The following is a 17,230-nucleotide window of genomic DNA, read 5'->3' as shown; positions in this document are numbered from 1 at the left end:
ATGCTGCGAAGAACGTGGACTGAAAGGGATACAGCGGTGGTTAAAGAAGGTGGTCCCGTGAGAGTAAGTAAAAAAGCACTAACCTCACCGGTCTATTCCTAAAGTGATCGTGAGTGATCGTGAGCTACAGTTATGATGCAATACACCCACGTACCTGTCATCTTAGGGATCAGGAATAGTCCAGAAGCTGATGCAGCAGCATTCAGGATTGCTCGAGCTCCACGAGCTGCATAAAGCAGATAGAGCAGATTTCCAATCCTGGTTTACGCTGGTCGACATCTCGAATACGACAGAATTCTTACAAAACCAGACGCGTGGTAGATGAATACCCCACGCCAAGAATGGATCTCATACTAACGCTTAGCACGGTGACCTTTTAGAAAAGTTCAGGGTGCTCTGTCACGATTGCGAGAATCACGAAGCGCACCAGCTGAATCACTTGACTAGGAATTGTGAGCTGCGTCGCTTCGACCATTGTGCGCCTACACATGCGGGTCGACAGTTGACAGTTAACTTGCATGATAGAGGATTAACGGCAGGCATGACGCACGAGATCAAACTCATTGTCGAAATGGACAAGACGTGCTGTCTTGCATTGTTTTCTTTTTCCAGTTTGACCTAACAGTTGTTAGATTAATTCGAAGAATCACTGGCAAAATTATTCTGTAAGCTTCAAGAACTCTGATCAAATGGAGATCACAGTGTGGAATATTTTTAGGTATATGAAGGTCTGCACAATGAGCACAAAACGTCACATAATGCTTTCTGCATACCTGTTCAAGTTGTGTTCGAGTCGTAAAGCGCGTCGGACATATCCGGGTAAGAATAGTTCTGCCAAATTTCCCACCCTCTTTATTTCCTCAGCGTTGGCCTCCGTGTCGTGACATTCCTTCCAGTAGTTTACTCAACCTGCTCGGAGACACCCAAAATGCGGTCTACACTCTCGACATCTGCCTTCAGACAGGCTGCTCGTCCCCGCCGTCTACCATCTCAGTATTCACGCTTCGCCAGCTCAAACGCGGAGACAGCGCAGAAGAAAACCCAGGACGCGCTCGGGTCCGCCCAAAAGACAGCGGAAAAGCTTTGGGAGAGCTCAAAAAAGTTCCTTGGTCCCCTCGGTGAGCGTGCTGGAAGCATGCTTGGATGTATGTCATTTCGTGATTTCATTCTTTGCAAACATTGATGCGGCTCTGTTTGTGTTTAGCATACCGTCAACCTGTGATGTACAACTTGTCCGTTGCACGCGAATTGTTGAAGCAGGTTTATGTGGCGGAGCGTTTGCAACCTCCCACCGACCTTGCAGTAGTAAGAAGCGCATACTCAACATTATGGAATCGTGCTAGCAGCCAAGCATATTGGCGAGGGATACTCAGTTCCGGGGAGTGGGTCAAGGTTGCCATATACGCTGTGGAAGCATACGGTATCTTCAAGGTTTGTTTTACACTGGCTTATGATGTTACAATTATTAACTGTCGACAGATTGGAGAAATTGTCGGGCGGAGAAGCATCGTCGGATACAACCTTCATTAGACACCACATTATTTATCGCCGAAAGCATGTCATAATGCTCTACACCGATTCTATTGCATAGATATTTCACATATCCCAAGATGATGCCGTGTCCCGTCCTTCGAAATCTCTATGACAGATAGTGGGTATGTTGTACCACATTGACAAGTCACGGAAAGTGATATAGATATCCAAGTCGCGTATAGCAAGAGAATATAAAGTATAGACTCTAATCCTCCTTCTTTGCACCAATCTTCTTTTCTGCTTCCGTAATTGATGCTGCGTCTGTTTGAGGACCAGCGGCAGCTGAGAACACAATAGTTCATTGAGTGACATGACAAGTACGTAGGAAAATTCACGTGCCTCCGAACATTGATGCAGCCTTGAACGGTCTCTTGAGATCACCTTCTGCAGGCTTCCCAAGAATGTGAATAGCAACAGGCTTTGCATCGTATAGATTCTTCAAACCCATGAGGGCTTGAATGAAGAGAGGCTGGGTGTACTTCATGTACAGATGGAAGAAGGCCATCATGGCGACACCAAAGTACGCAGCGCGAAGCTATAAAAATTGCAGAATAAACCCAAACTCCTCTTTCTTTCAAAAAAGTGACGTACAAGTTTCGACGTTTCGGACAGGTCATAGTCGCGGACCGTCGTAGTCACAAGTCCTCCAGAGTCGGGCGACTAATACCATGTGAGCCTAACGTGTTCTGCTTGCCATATGAATGGAATGTTACCATGGGATTTTGAGCATCGACTGGTACAAACGCTCAGATATACAACGAGGAAATTTTAAGATACGGACTGACCATATTTCAAGACGGTCTGGTCATTCTTCTGCCTGACCTGTGTTATCGCACATATTCAGATGCCACGTATGTGTTCTAAAAAATCCTGCTAACCTTGTAGGAAACAAAGAAGTATGCACCCAGGATGATGACTTGACTTGTAACATAACCTATCCGCACATAGTTCAGAACCTCCGGGTCATCGAATGGAATCCGACGGGCAACTGAGAACACGTCACACGAGTTTCGAAAGTCAGTAGCCTCCGGGATGAGATGGTATATGCTGACCTTGCATCGCACCAAGGGAAATGACGATGTTCTGTATTCCGGAGTTCATTTTGGTGTTGACTAGGTAGTCCTTCGAAAATGAAGTTTGAAGAGTTTGAGAGTCCGGGTAAAGCTTGGAAGGCGGCGTGACAGCATTATGTGACATACCTGCGCTTGTGACAATATGTCACATATCCTGTTTAGATGACGTCAAATTCCGTGTAATAACTGCATAATAAAGCAGACTAGAATTCAAAACTCCATTAAATCTCTCTTCTTGAGCTCTGGTGCATGATGTTTAACGAGGCTACAACCGTATCCCGTGCGACCTCTCTTTCGCGTGCCAGCAAGCACGGCTCGACAGCCTCGTCGCGCAATCAATCTCTCATCAAGAAAAACGTTGCTCCACAGGATCTCCGCCCATCCGATATTCTTATCGAGCGATTTGTCTCCTGGAAAGCTATTGTGAAGCAACTCATCAGTTACTTTGAAGGCGTCGCCGATATCGAGAACAACATCGCCAAGGAATACACGAAGCTTGGCGCAGTAATTCAAGTACCTTTCCGCTCAGGAAATCAATTTCTAGGCGAAGGAGGCCTACAGGTATGAGGATCCTTGCTAGATCCACTGTATCTCTCAGACAATGCATCAGGACGTATATTATGGCATTCGCGACAAAACACGCGCCATTGCCGACCAACATGCAAACCTGGGTCGGACCGTCGATAGCTCCATCGTGCAACATCTACAAAAACTGCACGCGGAAATTAAAGCGCACATCAAGGTGCGTACTCTACCTGAATAGTGTACGTATCACACCCTGAGTTCGGCCAGAATGTTCAAAACGACACTGGTAAATTGGCCACCAGTGTTGCCAAAGAACGCGAGCTATCCGGAAGAATGATCGGTGAACTGGCAACGAGTGTCAGCATTTTCAAGAATACCCCGATGGGCGTGACTAATAAGACTGATCCGTGAGCACTTCAAGGCTTCCTGCGATGAGATGCACTTTTGACGTGTCGCAGTTATGTTGCCAACATAGCAGTCATGAGACAATTGCAAAAACAAGTTCATGAAGAAAATGCTCTTCAGAAATCCATTATAATAATGCAACAGAATTCTGCCCACTTCGAGGAAGGAATTGTACGCGCCATTCAGTCGGCTTGGCAAACTTATGATGAGTGGCGATCTCGAATGACTAATTCGGTGCAAGATACGTGGCATACTATGGGTCGAAACATGGTCTCACTTGCGCCCGACCGGGAGTGGATATCATTTTCAGCCAGGTCTGACCATCTTCTTGATCCCGAGACCCCTCTGCGTAATCCAGAAACCATTCAGTACCCCTCGAAAGAAGACACCTCGGTCATAGCCGTGCATAACGGACATCTTGAACGCAAGAAGAGGTTTACGAGGACCTATCGCGAGGCCTACTATGTCCTCACTCCCGCAGGATTCTTGCACGAGTTTGCGACGTCTGACCCATCTCAGTCAGGCAGTCAAACTCCAGTATTTTCATTATTCCTTCCGGCGTGCACACTTGGCCCTCCGTCAACGCCGTCTTCAAAGTCTCACAAGTTCCATATCGAGGGTCGCAAAGATGGTACGGGTACCACTAAACATGGCTCTTTCAAATTGCCTATGACGGGTGGCCAACACGCTTGGTCATTCCGTTCTCGTAGTCATGAGGATATGATGGAGTGGTGGAATGATGTCAGAATGTTATGTGCCCGTTATCTTGTCGCCAGCGAGCAAATGGACCGCGGGGGTCCAGTCGAGGCGGCAGTCCGTTCCGCTGGATATATCAGCGACGAAGAGGACGAGGAGGATGGATCTAGCGTTGAGCAGGACCAGGAAGATGAGGATGAGGATGATCAGTATGAAGATGCTGACGCTGACGCTATTGTTGATGATGACGAGGAGGATCATAAGACTCCGCCTTCTTACTCCAACCCCGCCAAAAACTCTTTCAATGGTACACATCAAGATGGCTACGCGGTAAGTATCTTGATTTTGGTCCAAGTGTCTGCTAATGATCTTTCTGCTCAGCCAGACAAACGAGCGTCGTCGATAAGCCACGACGACAGCATGGCTTTGTCACGCCCAAGCAGGCGTCAGCAGGAAAAGGCACCCGAAGGACGACCTCCACATGACCATCAATCATCTAATACTGTGGGTCAAGCTCCTAGTGAGCACGACGAACGTGGCTCTATGCCTAAGAACGGCGAAGCTGGTCCCGCGCCAGTGGAAAGCAAATTTCATGAAGACACGGAGTGACCGAGCAGCGGCATGACGGCTATCCTCCACAACGTAACTTGATCAGCAACCAATCATGGCTCATCCCTTTACTTTATTGTTTTCTGTGTATTGTCAGTTAATTCGCACACGAGATTGTTTGATCTATTTAACACACCTGGAACCCCATTAGAAACCGGTGTACCTATCGATGTTATCATTAATACATCAATGTCCATGGATTGAGATCAGCTGCATACTATGAGATCAGCATTTAATGACAACCATCAGAGACTTTCTTTGGAGTAAGGTTGACGCTACAAGTCCCCCACTGTCCAAGACATAAAGGGGATAAAAATGCCTAGGTTCATTCAAGTCAGGATGATAATATGTGGTTTTCCGTATGTTTTACATTGTGTCTGCCAAAGAACTTTCTCACAAGACCTTGCGCACAACTTAAATCCCACCTGGTACCTGCCGCCCGGTCCCTGAACTATGAAGTTTAGAGTGACCCAATGACAGGCAAGACGAAAAACAGGCCATTTCAGCATGGCGAAGTCGCTCAATACTGCCATTATTTCAGCATGTACTACTAGTAGAAGTTAATATGCTGGGCCGATAAATATCCTTTCGATATATATAATTATATATGCATACCTCGTTCTCTCGCGATGTTGTGCTCCTCAGCGTCAGGATAGTACTAGTGGCAACTAGATCTCACAGGTTATTCGACATGTGCTAAGTCCTAGCGCCGACGCGTAGAAATGGTGAGTTTTGCATGCTTTTTATGTACTGAGCTGCTTTTCATTTCGGGTCAGTTGTCCACTTCCTTAGTTGGAACACTCTCACCGATATCAGCTTATTGTCAATACATTGACTTGAATTCAGGTCACGGGTCCCCTTCAAGTGATTCTTATTGTTTTTATGCTGATAGGCTGAGAGATCTGCTTCGATTACCTAAGCTTCAGAGGCTTGCAGAAGACAATTGAACCGGAACTTCGCTACACGCTTCCGGTAAACTTTGTGTCTACAAGCAAACTTTGATCTGCCTTGGCGATGGACCGTTGCGAACGTATAAAATGTCATGATTATTTATTATTTTTGCCCAGGTTTATTCACCCGTGTTCGACCCTCAGAGCAATTGCGCCGGTACTGTTCGACTCCGTTCAAAAGCCATTCTGCGTTCATGGACGCCTTCACTACTATCACTGCATTTTTCACGACTTCTCAGTTTGAGGAGTCATCACCTATTACCTCGGTGCCTACGGATGAGGAATCCAGTAGCAGCAGCGGAGGCTCATACTGTGTGATAGCTTAAGCGCATCCCTGTCATCATAAAACTATGTAACATATAGGTAACATGTTATTGAGTTCCGGTATGTCTTCCTAAAATCATCGCGCTGATCGCGGTCCTCATTCCATATCGACAGACTCTACGAATGATTCATTCTTATGAACAATGTCATTTTTATCCTCAATATCACCACAAGCACTTTCGTCAGCAACATCATGCCTCAAAATTTTTGTCCCGCGGATGTACACATACCATGACATTTGTACTCTGTGCGCATGCAACCACCACATAGCATCTCTTCGTTCATATAATTATTTTTCTTTTCGTTCTTGTTTCGTCGCATACCTTCATTCATTCATATCTCCAGCAACTTTTTTTGGGGAGAGAACACTTATTTTCGTTGGTGTGTATACATATTTTGTTGCAAGTTATTGTGACGTCGAATCGATTGCTCTCCTGAACAATAGACACCTGTCGATCTTGGCGCGGCGAGCGAATCCTTCTGTCAGTAACTCCACAAGTTAGTGGTAAGCCGCTGCAGGAGCCAAAACGGCATTGCGAGGATGCAAGCCTGCAGTGTCATCTCGCCTGTTTGAGGTATACCTTTAGCTTGGCAAACTTATCATGGATACTGTGTTCGAGCACCATGTTAGTATCTGCTTCCACAATCCAACTTGTGGGTCATAATTAATGCGAACCGCGGAGAGATTCTTACTGGGTCGGTGAAAATACCGACGCCCCGTTTCAGAACGTGCGCTCCATTGAAGCTCACCGAATTCTGATCGACACTGGCAAGTATGTGCTCCATCAGAGACCCGGAACCACGCATCCATAACCGCATCGTCTATTAACCTGTTCGGAGTTAACGCCAGAAGCCACTTTTATACTAGTAGGATGTACATCACTCTTAAATCCGCTACGCCGTTCTGGAATGGCACTTACAACGGTGTCATAGGTGTCGTCAATAGTCGGCGTGGCTTGACCAGAAATCAGGTCTAATCGCTGGTGGGATCCAGCTGCGACTACCAAGGGGGAAATCGCATTAATATCTGACCATGTCAGATGTCAACTTATAGGTTCTAACTTACATGGCCATAGGAGAAACTAAACCTTAACTTGCTCACGGGTCTCTGGATGCACGCAAATAGCACAAGTGGTATAACGCTCGGAGACTTTGCCACCGGTTTCGAGAGCGTTCTTTAGCATCAAGTCCTAGAACCCTAGTTGGATCCACGCCGTGCACGCTTGATGGAGCTTCGATCCACTTGTCCTACTTCGTGGCTAACTGCTCTATTTTCTGTCAGGCCTGCTCCGCACAAGTCACAGAGGATGTCCCAGCGTTTTGCATGGCCATATGCACGTTCTCGTTGAAGCCAATGACAGTCGTGTTCGATGATGGTTTTGCAAAAGTTGCTTGTGTCACTCGGGTTTCATAAATGGGACAAGAGCAAATGTAGAGGGAGAGTCCATGGAATTTGCTCGATGATAGACACTAGCTGGTTTCTCCAAGCTTGCCGATTTGAACCAAGAAGCTTGAGCTGTCAGTCGGATTCGGAAGGAACGCCATCGGTAACTACCGGATGGCTCCTGGTCACTGACCTCATCTTGTGTATTCCAAATCATCGCTATCTCTGCAGCTCCGGCCGAAAGGCATCACCCAGCCCGGCGTAGGAAATTACAATGACTCGTATTTGTAGGCTTCATGCCAGCCATCACTGCTAATTTTAACCTGACCACAGGTTCAAAAACGTGCGACTGTGAATTAGTACCGTAAGTGACACCAAAATCACATCTTCATCATCTGGAGATGCTAATGCATAAACAGCCAGCTCGGAAGAATGCGGAACATGACATTGGTATGAGCACTGCCAGCCCTCTCCGTATAGCCTTCTCCGTATAGCCTTGATGCGTTAGTAGCCATTGATAATCTATAAAAGCACGATGTGGAGAGCTAATGAAGTATTCACCGGTTTGACTAGTCTTGAGAAGGAAGTCTTCCTCAAAATGACCAGCACAAAACCCACCGATGCCACCGCTTTCTTTGGTATGCCTTTCACGCTGATGTCAACGTCCTCACTGACTCGACCAATCAGTCGATTTCATGATGGGAGGTACCGCAGCTGCTATATCGAAGACTGCAGCCGCTCCCATTGAACGCGTCAAACTTCTTATACAGAACCAGGGAGCTATGATTGCTTCCGGAAGGCTCGACCGTCCCTACAAGGGCATCACTGACTGCTTCAAGCGGACGGTCTCGGAAGAAGGGGCTATCAGCCGTGCGTTGTGGACTTCATAGTATGACCGTTCATGATCTTCATTCTCAAATGTGGACAGTGTGGAGGGGCAATGGGACGAATGTGCTGAGATACTTCCCTACTCAGGCCCTGAATTTTGCATTTAAGGACACCTTCAAACAAATGTTTGGTTTCAAAAAATCAGAACAATTCGGTTTATGGGTTCTTGGTATGCAAAAGGTTCCTTTGAGTCTTCGAATAAATGACTGAAACGAGTTGTTAGGAAACATCGCCAGTGGAGCAGCTGCTGGTGCATCCTCCTCCGTATTCGTGTATTCCCTTGACTAGTACGTCCATGACGTTGCGGAATACAGATAGACATGCACATCATAATGATGCAGCGCCCGCACACGATTATCTGCCGACGGCAAGAGTTCCGCTAAAGGAGGCCAACGCCAATTTTCTGGTTTGATTGATGTATACAGGCAGACCCTCCGTGCCGACGGGGTTGTTGGCTTGTACAGAGGATTTGTGCCCAGCGTGGTTGGCATCTGTGTGTACCGAGGTCTCTAGTGCGTTTACAATTCTTGCTGCGGCATAAATATTTAATGACACTTTGAACAGCTTTGGAGGGTACGACACAATTAGAGACACGTTGCTAGTAGGGAATTTGCGAGGTAACTTTGCTGCATCTTTTGCTGTGGGCTGGATGTGCACGACAGTGAGTCGACAAGTATATAGCTACGCTGGCCTTGAACATAAGTCTCTAGGGAGCGGCATTGGCTGCATACCCACTTGACACCATCAGGAGACGGATGATGATGACGTCCGGGGAAAAGGTAGACCATCTTCCTCATATACCGAGCACGTCTCGACCTATCAATGGGTGTAGGTACAATACAGGTCATTTATTGAGGCCGGAAGGCATATCGTGGCCAAAGAAGGTGTAAGGTCATTGTTCGGTAGGTCAAGTGCGCTGAAGCAATAGTTAACGATCTGACACGCACGATGGAAGCTGGGGCAGGCGCAAATGTCCTTCGTGGTGTGGCCGGCGCGGGTGTGCTATCTTTGTACGACAAGTATGGCTATCCTACATTTACTTGCTATCTCTGACTCCAAATGCTTCTGCAGATTCCAGGAACTCGCTTGGGGAAAGGTATACCAAGCTGGATCTGGTTGACAGTGTATCGGAGGACGTGCGATGCAGGAGAAATACCGCGGAACAGTTATCGTAGTTGAGAAGACACTTATCAGGTGCCCATGTCTTCGACCTTGAGAGTAATTTATAACTCGATTGTTTCCTTTGCCTTGAACTTCCGACCCGCACGATCTGCAGATCGAAAACAGAATTGATTGCCATACAAGTCGAAAGCGATATGCGGAGCATCCAGGACAGTTCCTGAATATTGACCACTCAACGCGGAACTGACTGCTTCAACTGGCTCGAATTGCGTTTGAAGCAATGTAGAGTATAGGGGAACCGCCAGCGTAAAGATTGAGTTTTGTTTTGGGATCACTGAATCTTTGCGTTACAACTATACTGAAAGCAAGAAATGGGAGTACTTATTCACGTTTGAGTTGATCTGTGCGAGTGATTACTTTGAAAGCATTCTCAGTTTCGTGGATCACGATACCAGACAAGCCGACTAAACAAGGATTCTTGCTCTGACGAACTGAGAAGTGAACAGAACATGTGAGTATATGAGCGAATAACAATTGAACTTAAATACCTGTTAATAGAGAACCGTGAAAGTCGGCCTTTACCAGCTTTGGGTGCATTGATGATGCGCTAGGCATTGCTTCGGCAACTGGAACGGAAGATGGAGGCGGAAGCCCTAAAAGTTCAGACATGTATCCCATCCACAACTGATGGAGTGGGAGGAATAGATCAAATCTGCAAATCGATGGTCAGCAGACAAGTGAATGGCACTCGAATCCTGATAATTACTTTTGTGCCCCATTCTCAAGCTTCCAGAGGCCTTTTGCGTCTGTGGGTCTCCGTCCTAGCGCAACTATTTTCCTCTTCTTCTTTTCCGATTTCCTTCTTCCTTTCTTTGCGTCGTGTTCTTTCTGTACGTTGCTCGCGCGAGCAGGGTTTTCCAGAACGATGTGCCTATTCTTAACACGACTCGTGTATATTCCTTGTGGATCTCCTGATTGTGTGAGCGATGCCTGGATATACGTGGGAGTGAAGGGTGCATCGGTGCTGAGCTTCACTCGCTGATTCTGAAATTAAACACTTTAGGTCAATCCGATGTAGCTTCGGATTGAGAGATGAAAGCACCGTTCTGAGAGCCAGCGGCTTGTATGGATCAACTTGGGTTAACGTGGACATGTTTGTGAACTCAGACACCTGGCAGTGAAAACTTAGACTTATCGGTGAGTCACTACGTGGAGGGTGATTAGCTTGAGGTTAAATTAAGAACTGTGGAAAGTTGCAGACGCGACAACTGATGGTACGCAGCTGGGCTCGAATCCTACTCGCGGCTGGCTGCGACGGAGCAAATTATTTGATGTTATTTAATCGTACTCACGTGACATTTAGTTATCATATTTTTGTAAGTATTTAACAAAGCAATAATATCGATACCAAACTGATGACCAACATGCCCACTACCGTGACAGGGCCATCATCCAAACCATCATGCCAGCCATGCAGGAGCTTCTGAACGGGAACCAATATCCAACGGAGTAAAGCTTTAAGTTATTGTGAGTAATCAGCTCTCCTCGTTGAAGTACGAGGCGTGGACCAAGGAAAAACTCACAATGCAAATGTCAAACTACCATGATGGCCGGAAAGGGGGCGAAAGTTCTCAGCGATCACTCCCGCCAATGCATGTCACCGGTCGCTGAATAAGTGCGGCACATCCGACATGCACAGTAGGTTGACCCCAGCCTCCTCCAACTCCGCCTCTATTTCCAACTCCACATCACGGGCGATTGTAACCATGCCACCGTTCCATACTTCAATGCGATCGTAGGTTGCGTGTGCTTCCTTCATCAAGATAACAGTGTTTCCTCTACCCAAGGCTGCGCTACAAGTAGCGCGCACACAGTAATCGCTTTGCATGCCGACGACTATGAGTTCAGCGTCACGTGGTACAAGTTCTGCGAGTCTTGTTCCAGCAAATGCGTTATTTTTCAACTTGTCGATAACGAACTCGTGCTCAAGTGTTGGAAAAACGAGTTGCCAGCCGGGGGAGTTCGGTGTATCTGGATCACCTGACTCTCCGGAGTTGCGGATATGAATGATGCGAGGTGGCTGCTTTGCTGAGCGAGCACGGTCAAGAATGTGTTCAATATTCCGATAAACAGTTTCAGAAGAGGGGACGCCGCCTTCTTTTCGGCTGCTGAGCATACAAACTTGCACGTCCAGGAGTAAGAGGACACGGCAAGTGAGGCTTGGCGGACTTTGATGACTCGGATGCAGGCTGTGGCGATTGTCAATGGGATGACGGGTCATGACATGCAATTGAGAACGAGAAAGTCACGGACAAACCCAAGATAATGCAATGCTTTATATAGACACCGACCGCAGCCGGGGTGAAAGCCTTTAGGCCTTGAGGCGACAGGGCTGGGATGAATTCGCAGGGGTAATGGTTTGGTAATGGTTATCGCATATTTAGCTCTATTTATCAATCAGGAATTACTGATCGCGTGACGTCACGCGATCACCATAATTACATAATACACAACATCCTCCAATATTGACTGAAAATTCTGAAACCCAGCTGGTATTTTCAGCAAAATTATACGACATTTTCTACGTTTTTTATATACAGTTGCATCAAAGTCCGAAGCCTCTTTGATGGCGAATGCCTCGAGGAAGGGGGATGCTTAATTACGTCAACATGGCTCCACTTTACCAACTTGGTAGGTCATCATTACTCCACCAATTGCAGAGGGACTGAGTACGTAATTGAATGATCACACAGCTGAGCCCCACAGCTCGGCCATGCAGACCTGCGAATCCAACGGAGGACGACTGAAGTATCGATATTTTCATTTCTCTGTTCCGTGGTCTGTGTCATCCCAAGACAAAGATTGTGACACTTTCATCCTTTCAAGCCGGAACTCTTGTAAACATTAATGATACGAAACGTGTAACCTTACCGCGAGGTTACATGGCCTAAAGGATGAAATGCCTTCGCTAAGGTCCTAGTGGTGAATTGTCCATCGATCCCAGATGCATGCTTGCAGCATCGAATGATCTGAAATGGTGAGTTGTTTGGAGGAACCCGTTCAGGAACAAAAATATTTCAGGCAAGGCATAAGCACATTGGTTAGAATGAGGTGATTAAGCGCAATGGCCGGCGATATGCGGGAGGCGCTGTTCATGACTTGTGTTCGTAGTCTCCGACTTGCAGGGATCGTTTACCGAACTGTTCACCGGATAAGCGACCTTCTCTTGGCACTGCACTCCTCTTGTGAGAATAATCATCCAAGTATGAAGCTAACTCACATGTCTGACGTGCTTGTTGATTCGAATTCGATGTATGCGCATGGTTTGCAAAGTTCAAACTCTCTTCAAATCAAATTAATGTCATTTCTATCGCATGACAGCAACACGGTATTGAGAAGCACCTGGTCAAGGGTTAAATTTTTATCAATAGTACACACCAGCCACATAATCAAGCAGAGAAAACCGCTTCGAACTCCCCCGAGTCCTTCATCTCCTTCACTACATCCAATCCTCCCACAAATTCGCCTTGAACTATGAATTGTGGGAAGGTGGGCCAATCGTTCAGTTTCTTGAGACCTATTCACAAATCAAAAATCAACTGAATTGATATATTTCAAAACCTGCTTAAACTCACCTTGCCGCACATTCTCGTCGCTGAGAATGTCAAAGTGGGTGAATGTAACATCTTTCTCCCTCAGCAACGCTACAGCACTCCTAGAAAAGCCACACCGAGGGGCATTTGGCTCCCCTTTCATGAACAAGACCACCGCGCTTTGATGCATGATATCGCGCATACGAGCCTCTAATTGTTCTTCTGTCTCGGAAGACGGAGGGGAAGGAGGATGAGAGTTCGTTGAAGAGGGATTGCTTTCCAAGTGCTTTGTGATCGCTTCCTTAAGCTGGGCCGCATCTCCGCCTTCAATCCGGGCAAGTAAAGCATGGCCCTTTGACGTTCACTTAGTCACATATTCAGGGAAGAGATTTCTAGAATACTGACCTGAATGACCAAGCATGTCGGAACGGAGTTGATGTCAAAGGAGTCTGATATATCCGCCTGCTCTTCTGCCTCTACCTGGTGTCATGTTGTCAATCTCATGGTGCCTGATAGGGTCCCAAGTACTTGCCTTAAGTGCGAGTAGTGCCGGGTATGCCTTTGCTAACCCTTCCACCACTTGGTTCATTTGTACACATGGCTCGGCCCAGGACGTCCAGAAGTAGATTAGTGATATACGTTTGAGATCCTTTGAGAGCAACGCTTGAAATTGTGGGGTGCTAGGGATATCAACGAGATTCTCAAGTGTAGACATTGATTCGCTGATCGAGCGAGACTGGTGAATCGATGATTGCTCCGTTAGGCGTGAAAGTAAGAATGAGCTGACTATCGATTGAGACGACCACTAGTGCTGTGAGATCAAATTATGACTGATCATCTGAAATGGCGTTATCGGAGCTAACTCGGAAAGTGCCAGCATTCAAGGCTACACAAGGGCACTCTGGAGACACTCATCGAAGCGACAACGCTGAGACGCAATCAAGCGTCATGTATATACGAGGATATTATGTAGCTGAGTACGAGTACAAGAATATAGGCATTCGACAGTAATTTCCTAGAAAGCTGATTCATAACACAGATGCACAACCGTCAATAAGAAAGAAAGCCGACTTCCTTCTCATTACTTTGTGAGAGTACCTGTGATTGCTCAGTGAGCATCCAGCCAATCGCTGACACGTTCAATAAGCTCGGCCTTTTTTCCTGACACCGGCTGGCTTTTGCTCTTGAGAAAGTCCTAGGAGGAAATGAGTGGGTTGCATAAGATTGGTCAGGGACAGCCAGATGATACCTTAAGTTGATCCACACGGAGCTGCAGGGATGTTGAGATCAGGCACTCAATCGGATCATTATTCAAAGTACCCACCTTGGCCAAGGCACCAACCTCGTGTTTACTGCGGATTTCCGCCTCGTCAACTGATACGTCCTGCATGATCTGATCAGCAGACAGTCTCGTCACACTAACAGGTGGGCGTACAGCCTTTCTTTTGGATCCTGTGGTTACCGGTACGATATTTGCAGATTCGTCGGTCAAAAGACTCCTCTTCCACTCCTTCATAAGATTCCCAGCACGCTGGTGCAAATTTAGATCGGACAGCGCCTACCTGTGAATATAATCCACGCACCTTGTGAATCATATCATATTTTGGACGTGTAAGATCCTCAAAGGCTTCTGGATCAAATTCTTCACGGAAGGCACTTGCTTGTAGCTGGGCATTATGATATGCAAGGGCTGCAAGCATAGGTCAAGTTCATTATAGCGAATAACTCGGAAGGAACTCTGGCTGACCAGGATTAGGATAGGAGTCCGGTGGATATGCTCCGTCCTTGACACATAGCTTGTCAATCCAGACTCGTGCGGCATCCTTTAGCTCATCCGGTGCTATATGCGGTAATTTAGCTGTAGGCTAGAATCCGACATATCCAGGCATACCTCGGAATGCTTGATCCAATGGTGCTGCTCTAATATCATCGGCAAATGGCAAAGGGATAATATGAAACCCTGCAGGATCGTTCCATCCCCCTTCTTCGCCACTTTCTGCCTAGTTAGGCAAAGGCACAATTGGCGCACAATAAAAAATAAAAAATATGAAGCTTACTTGCGGAAGCATTGCGCAAAAAACCGGAGCAGTGTTACGTCTTGTAAGTGCCAGGACAAGACCGATCTTCTTCTTCTCTATCATTTTCTTCAGGAGAGCGGCGAATGTGCGCTTGCTTCCTGAGTATTTCTGTACTACCTAGTCATTTCGGGACAAGCCAAAAAAGAAGCAAACGCACTGATTCGTCAGGATAGATAAATACAGAGTGTTTGACGTTGTCCTCAAAGGCTAGTTCTGTACGATCCTTGAAGCCAAGTAGCTTAATGCCTAATTGTTTTATGTGAGAAACAACCTCCAGGCTGATATTCACAACACACCTGGTTCAAGGTCCAGCGTGCGGAAAGACTTGATCTCATCTGCGGTATAAAAGGGCTATGCGAGGTTGGCAGTCAAACAAGAGAATCGATGACACATACTCTTTTCCCCGATGGAACAGCTCTACAAACAGTATCAACACCGTCACCTTCGTCGTCGCTGACATCTTCAACAGGGGCACCACCGAGAGCCATCCCATAGAGCATCTCGGTTTTGTCCACTTCCGCTTGTTGATCCTATTATGAGAATGATCAGCACCATCACAGCATACTAAATTAACGCAGCACCTCGTCGACATACACCGTACGGCTATTGGCTACTTCCATGCGATCGCCCAGGTCAACGAAGTACTTGTAAGTACCTTTCCTCTGTTCTGTAACCAGCCCGTAACTGTAGAAAAGTATGTTAGATTCTAGTAAGCTGACAAAAGAACCACTAACCCCTTGATGCTAATTACAAATCCGTCTGCTAGTTGGAAAGGGATGCTGAACATGGCACGTTTCGGTACCTCATGAAAACGCATTTGAGACAGAAGATCTTCGATACGCGTGATGGATATGGATTCAGGAAGGACGCCAGTATCTTCGTCTTCGTCATTCCATACGTTTGGCAACAGGACGGACTTCGAAAACCATTAGCCAACCATGAGAACCAGTAAAGATGCTTCTTACCGAGTAAAATTTGGAGGGCTCGAATGGCTTTTCAGGAGTGGCGATGAAAAAAGGTTCAATTTGAACCCCTGATTGTGTCAAATCCTTATAATTCGAATTAGCTATCCGTGCACTTGCACAGAGATAGACATACTAGAAGGGTGGTTCGAGCTGAAGTGACAAGCTGTTTGCTTCCTGGGTGAGGATTGTCATCATCTGTGATCAGAAAAACGCGTTTTGAAGCTGTCTTCGGTGCTCTGAATGAAAAGGGTAAGTGATGTTGCGTGTTCATTATACTGTGTCATGTTCACCCGTCACGCAAAACCCAGTTGCAGCTCGTGAATACATCACCCATGGGCATTTTCTTCCCTTTCAGCGGAGGAAACGTGGATTTGAGTAGATTCGGATCTTCTCGAGCAGCTTGGAGCACATTGTTGAGTTTCAAGCGTTACGCGACAGTCAACACGACAAACCATCTAACAGTTGAATAAGTTCTTGGATGGCTGGGGCACTTATGATCGTAATGGGCTGATAAACGAATGAGTTCTTCTTGATTTCTGTAGCGTGATTTTTTGTCTCAGAAGAGCGAGTCTTCCATGACCAATTGTGAACAAAGACTCGATGTGGTACAGCGCAAACCTCACTGTATTGAATAGAACAATGCCAACAGAATCATTTGGGCCTACTATGACCTTCTTTTTCTGGATCTGCATGGCCGCTTCAAGGGCAGTGAGCAGGTGAGATGTTTTGACATCTTCGTAATTGGGGTCATCCCGAAGTTCATGCATGGACTCTGAGCAATCAACACAAAAGAGGATAACATCACGCTTCCCCTCGAAAAACTAGGGTAGATTGGGGTGAGCCTTCTGGGTGATGACGGTCCTGACTTGGCAGGAAGCACTCACTGTGGCGTCCTGTAGCTCTTGTTCTTCTTCTTCGTCAATGATGTTCCAGTTGTCGAATGGAGGCATCGTAATGTGAATAGAGTTGTCTTCTGTTAGAAACCCTTTTATGCAGGTTACAGTTCCGAGCCAATGTGGTTAGAGTTAACCGTCCTCGTCAGGAGTCGCGTTCAATAAGGGTGAGAACGTGGCAAAATGTCAGGT

General features: G+C 46.6%; 8 protein-coding genes across 8 annotated transcripts; 3 read left to right on the top strand and 5 right to left on the bottom strand.

Moving 5' to 3' along the window:
* Positions 1 to 928: 928 nt before the first annotated feature.
* F5891DRAFT_1131047 (mitochondrial ATP synthase g subunit-domain-containing protein) lies at positions 929 to 1,530 on the top strand (the record flags this gene model as incomplete). The annotated part of the gene is made up of 3 exons (XM_041364614.1): positions 929 to 1,145; positions 1,205 to 1,431; positions 1,480 to 1,530. 3 exons carry the CDS (start codon positions 929 to 931, stop codon positions 1,528 to 1,530), a joined length of 495 nt encoding a protein of 164 aa, XP_041219715.1.
* A 208-nt stretch (positions 1,531 to 1,738) lies between these two features.
* Positions 1,739 to 2,634, bottom strand: F5891DRAFT_1131046 (inorganic phosphate transporter; the record flags this gene model as incomplete). Its single annotated transcript, XM_041364613.1, has 7 exons — positions 1,739 to 1,815; positions 1,873 to 2,068; positions 2,125 to 2,193; positions 2,247 to 2,266; positions 2,319 to 2,355; positions 2,412 to 2,521; positions 2,586 to 2,634. The coding sequence occupies 7 exons, from the start codon at positions 2,632 to 2,634 to the stop codon at positions 1,739 to 1,741; spliced, it is 558 nt and encodes a 185-aa protein (XP_041219714.1).
* A 132-nt stretch (positions 2,635 to 2,766) lies between these two features.
* F5891DRAFT_733495 (uncharacterized protein) lies at positions 2,767 to 5,052 on the top strand. The gene is made up of 5 exons (XM_041373014.1): positions 2,767 to 3,167; positions 3,217 to 3,348; positions 3,399 to 3,538; positions 3,590 to 4,562; positions 4,614 to 5,052. The coding sequence occupies exons 1-5, from the start codon at positions 2,856 to 2,858 to the stop codon at positions 4,839 to 4,841; spliced, it is 1,785 nt and encodes a 594-aa protein (XP_041219713.1). The 5' UTR covers positions 2,767 to 2,855; the 3' UTR covers positions 4,842 to 5,052.
* Positions 5,053 to 8,097: 3,045 nt separating this feature from the next.
* Positions 8,098 to 9,802, top strand: F5891DRAFT_1256292 (mitochondrial carrier domain-containing protein; the record flags this gene model as incomplete). Its single annotated transcript, XM_041370015.1, has 10 exons — positions 8,098 to 8,137; positions 8,187 to 8,369; positions 8,428 to 8,556; positions 8,611 to 8,674; positions 8,729 to 8,899; positions 8,952 to 9,048; positions 9,098 to 9,166; positions 9,220 to 9,289; positions 9,343 to 9,406; positions 9,459 to 9,802. 10 exons carry the CDS (start codon positions 8,098 to 8,100, stop codon positions 9,505 to 9,507), a joined length of 936 nt encoding a protein of 311 aa, XP_041219712.1. The 3' UTR covers positions 9,508 to 9,802.
* F5891DRAFT_1131043 (RNase P subunit p29-like protein) lies at positions 9,611 to 10,662 on the bottom strand (the record flags this gene model as incomplete). Its single annotated transcript, XM_041364612.1, has 5 exons — positions 9,611 to 9,843; positions 9,899 to 10,000; positions 10,058 to 10,221; positions 10,276 to 10,547; positions 10,612 to 10,662. The coding sequence occupies 5 exons, from the start codon at positions 10,660 to 10,662 to the stop codon at positions 9,611 to 9,613; spliced, it is 822 nt and encodes a 273-aa protein (XP_041219711.1).
* A 161-nt stretch (positions 10,663 to 10,823) lies between these two features.
* F5891DRAFT_1063443 (Isochorismatase-like protein) lies at positions 10,824 to 11,936 on the bottom strand. The gene is made up of 2 exons (XM_041363004.1): positions 11,093 to 11,936; positions 10,824 to 11,024 (listed from the first exon to the last, which is right to left on the bottom strand). Exon 1 carries the CDS (start codon positions 11,788 to 11,790, stop codon positions 11,167 to 11,169), a length of 624 nt encoding a protein of 207 aa, XP_041219710.1. The 5' UTR covers positions 11,791 to 11,936; the 3' UTR covers positions 10,824 to 11,024; positions 11,093 to 11,166.
* A 1,022-nt stretch (positions 11,937 to 12,958) lies between these two features.
* On the bottom strand, positions 12,959 to 13,817 carry F5891DRAFT_1195548 (thioredoxin-like protein; the record flags this gene model as incomplete). The annotated part of the gene is made up of 4 exons (XM_041368147.1): positions 12,959 to 13,086; positions 13,145 to 13,454; positions 13,508 to 13,578; positions 13,631 to 13,817. The coding sequence occupies 4 exons, from the start codon at positions 13,815 to 13,817 to the stop codon at positions 12,959 to 12,961; spliced, it is 696 nt and encodes a 231-aa protein (XP_041219709.1).
* Positions 13,818 to 14,210: 393 nt separating this feature from the next.
* F5891DRAFT_962033 (SPOC like C-terminal domain-containing protein) lies at positions 14,211 to 17,095 on the bottom strand (the record flags this gene model as incomplete). Its single annotated transcript, XM_041375869.1, has 19 exons — positions 14,211 to 14,297; positions 14,352 to 14,372; positions 14,427 to 14,486; positions 14,538 to 14,633; positions 14,686 to 14,792; positions 14,850 to 14,942; positions 14,994 to 15,102; positions 15,160 to 15,288; positions 15,338 to 15,426; positions 15,477 to 15,531; positions 15,576 to 15,710; positions 15,762 to 15,864; positions 15,915 to 16,096; positions 16,146 to 16,229; positions 16,279 to 16,381; positions 16,436 to 16,544; positions 16,598 to 16,715; positions 16,769 to 16,966; positions 17,030 to 17,095. The coding sequence occupies 19 exons, from the start codon at positions 17,093 to 17,095 to the stop codon at positions 14,211 to 14,213; spliced, it is 1,944 nt and encodes a 647-aa protein (XP_041219708.1).
* Positions 17,096 to 17,230: the final 135 nt, after the last annotated feature.

Source organism: Suillus fuscotomentosus (assembly GCF_016647785.1).
Source record: "Suillus fuscotomentosus strain FC203 chromosome Unknown F5891scaffold_84, whole genome shotgun sequence".
Taxonomy (NCBI): Eukaryota; Fungi; Basidiomycota; class Agaricomycetes; order Boletales; family Suillaceae; genus Suillus; species Suillus fuscotomentosus.
This window is presented reverse-complemented; position numbering and strand designations above follow the sequence as displayed.

What these genes read in the sequence shown, in the direction of transcription:
- F5891DRAFT_733495 (XM_041373014.1), top strand. Translation starts at nt 2,856, where the DNA reads ATGATGTTTAACGAGGCTACAACCGTATCCCGTGCGACCTCTCTTTCG. An exon ending in AAATTAAAGCGCACATCAAG is followed by an intron (nt 3,349 to 3,398) that starts GTGCGTACTCTA and finishes GAGTTCGGCCAG; the next exon opens with AATGTTCAAAACGACACTGG. An exon ending in GTGACTAATAAGACTGATCC is followed by an intron (nt 3,539 to 3,589) that starts GTGAGCACTTCA and finishes GACGTGTCGCAG; the next exon opens with TTATGTTGCCAACATAGCAG.
- F5891DRAFT_1063443 (XM_041363004.1), bottom strand. Translation starts at nt 11,790, where the DNA reads ATGACCCGTCATCCCATTGACAATCGCCACAGCCTGCATCCGAGTCAT.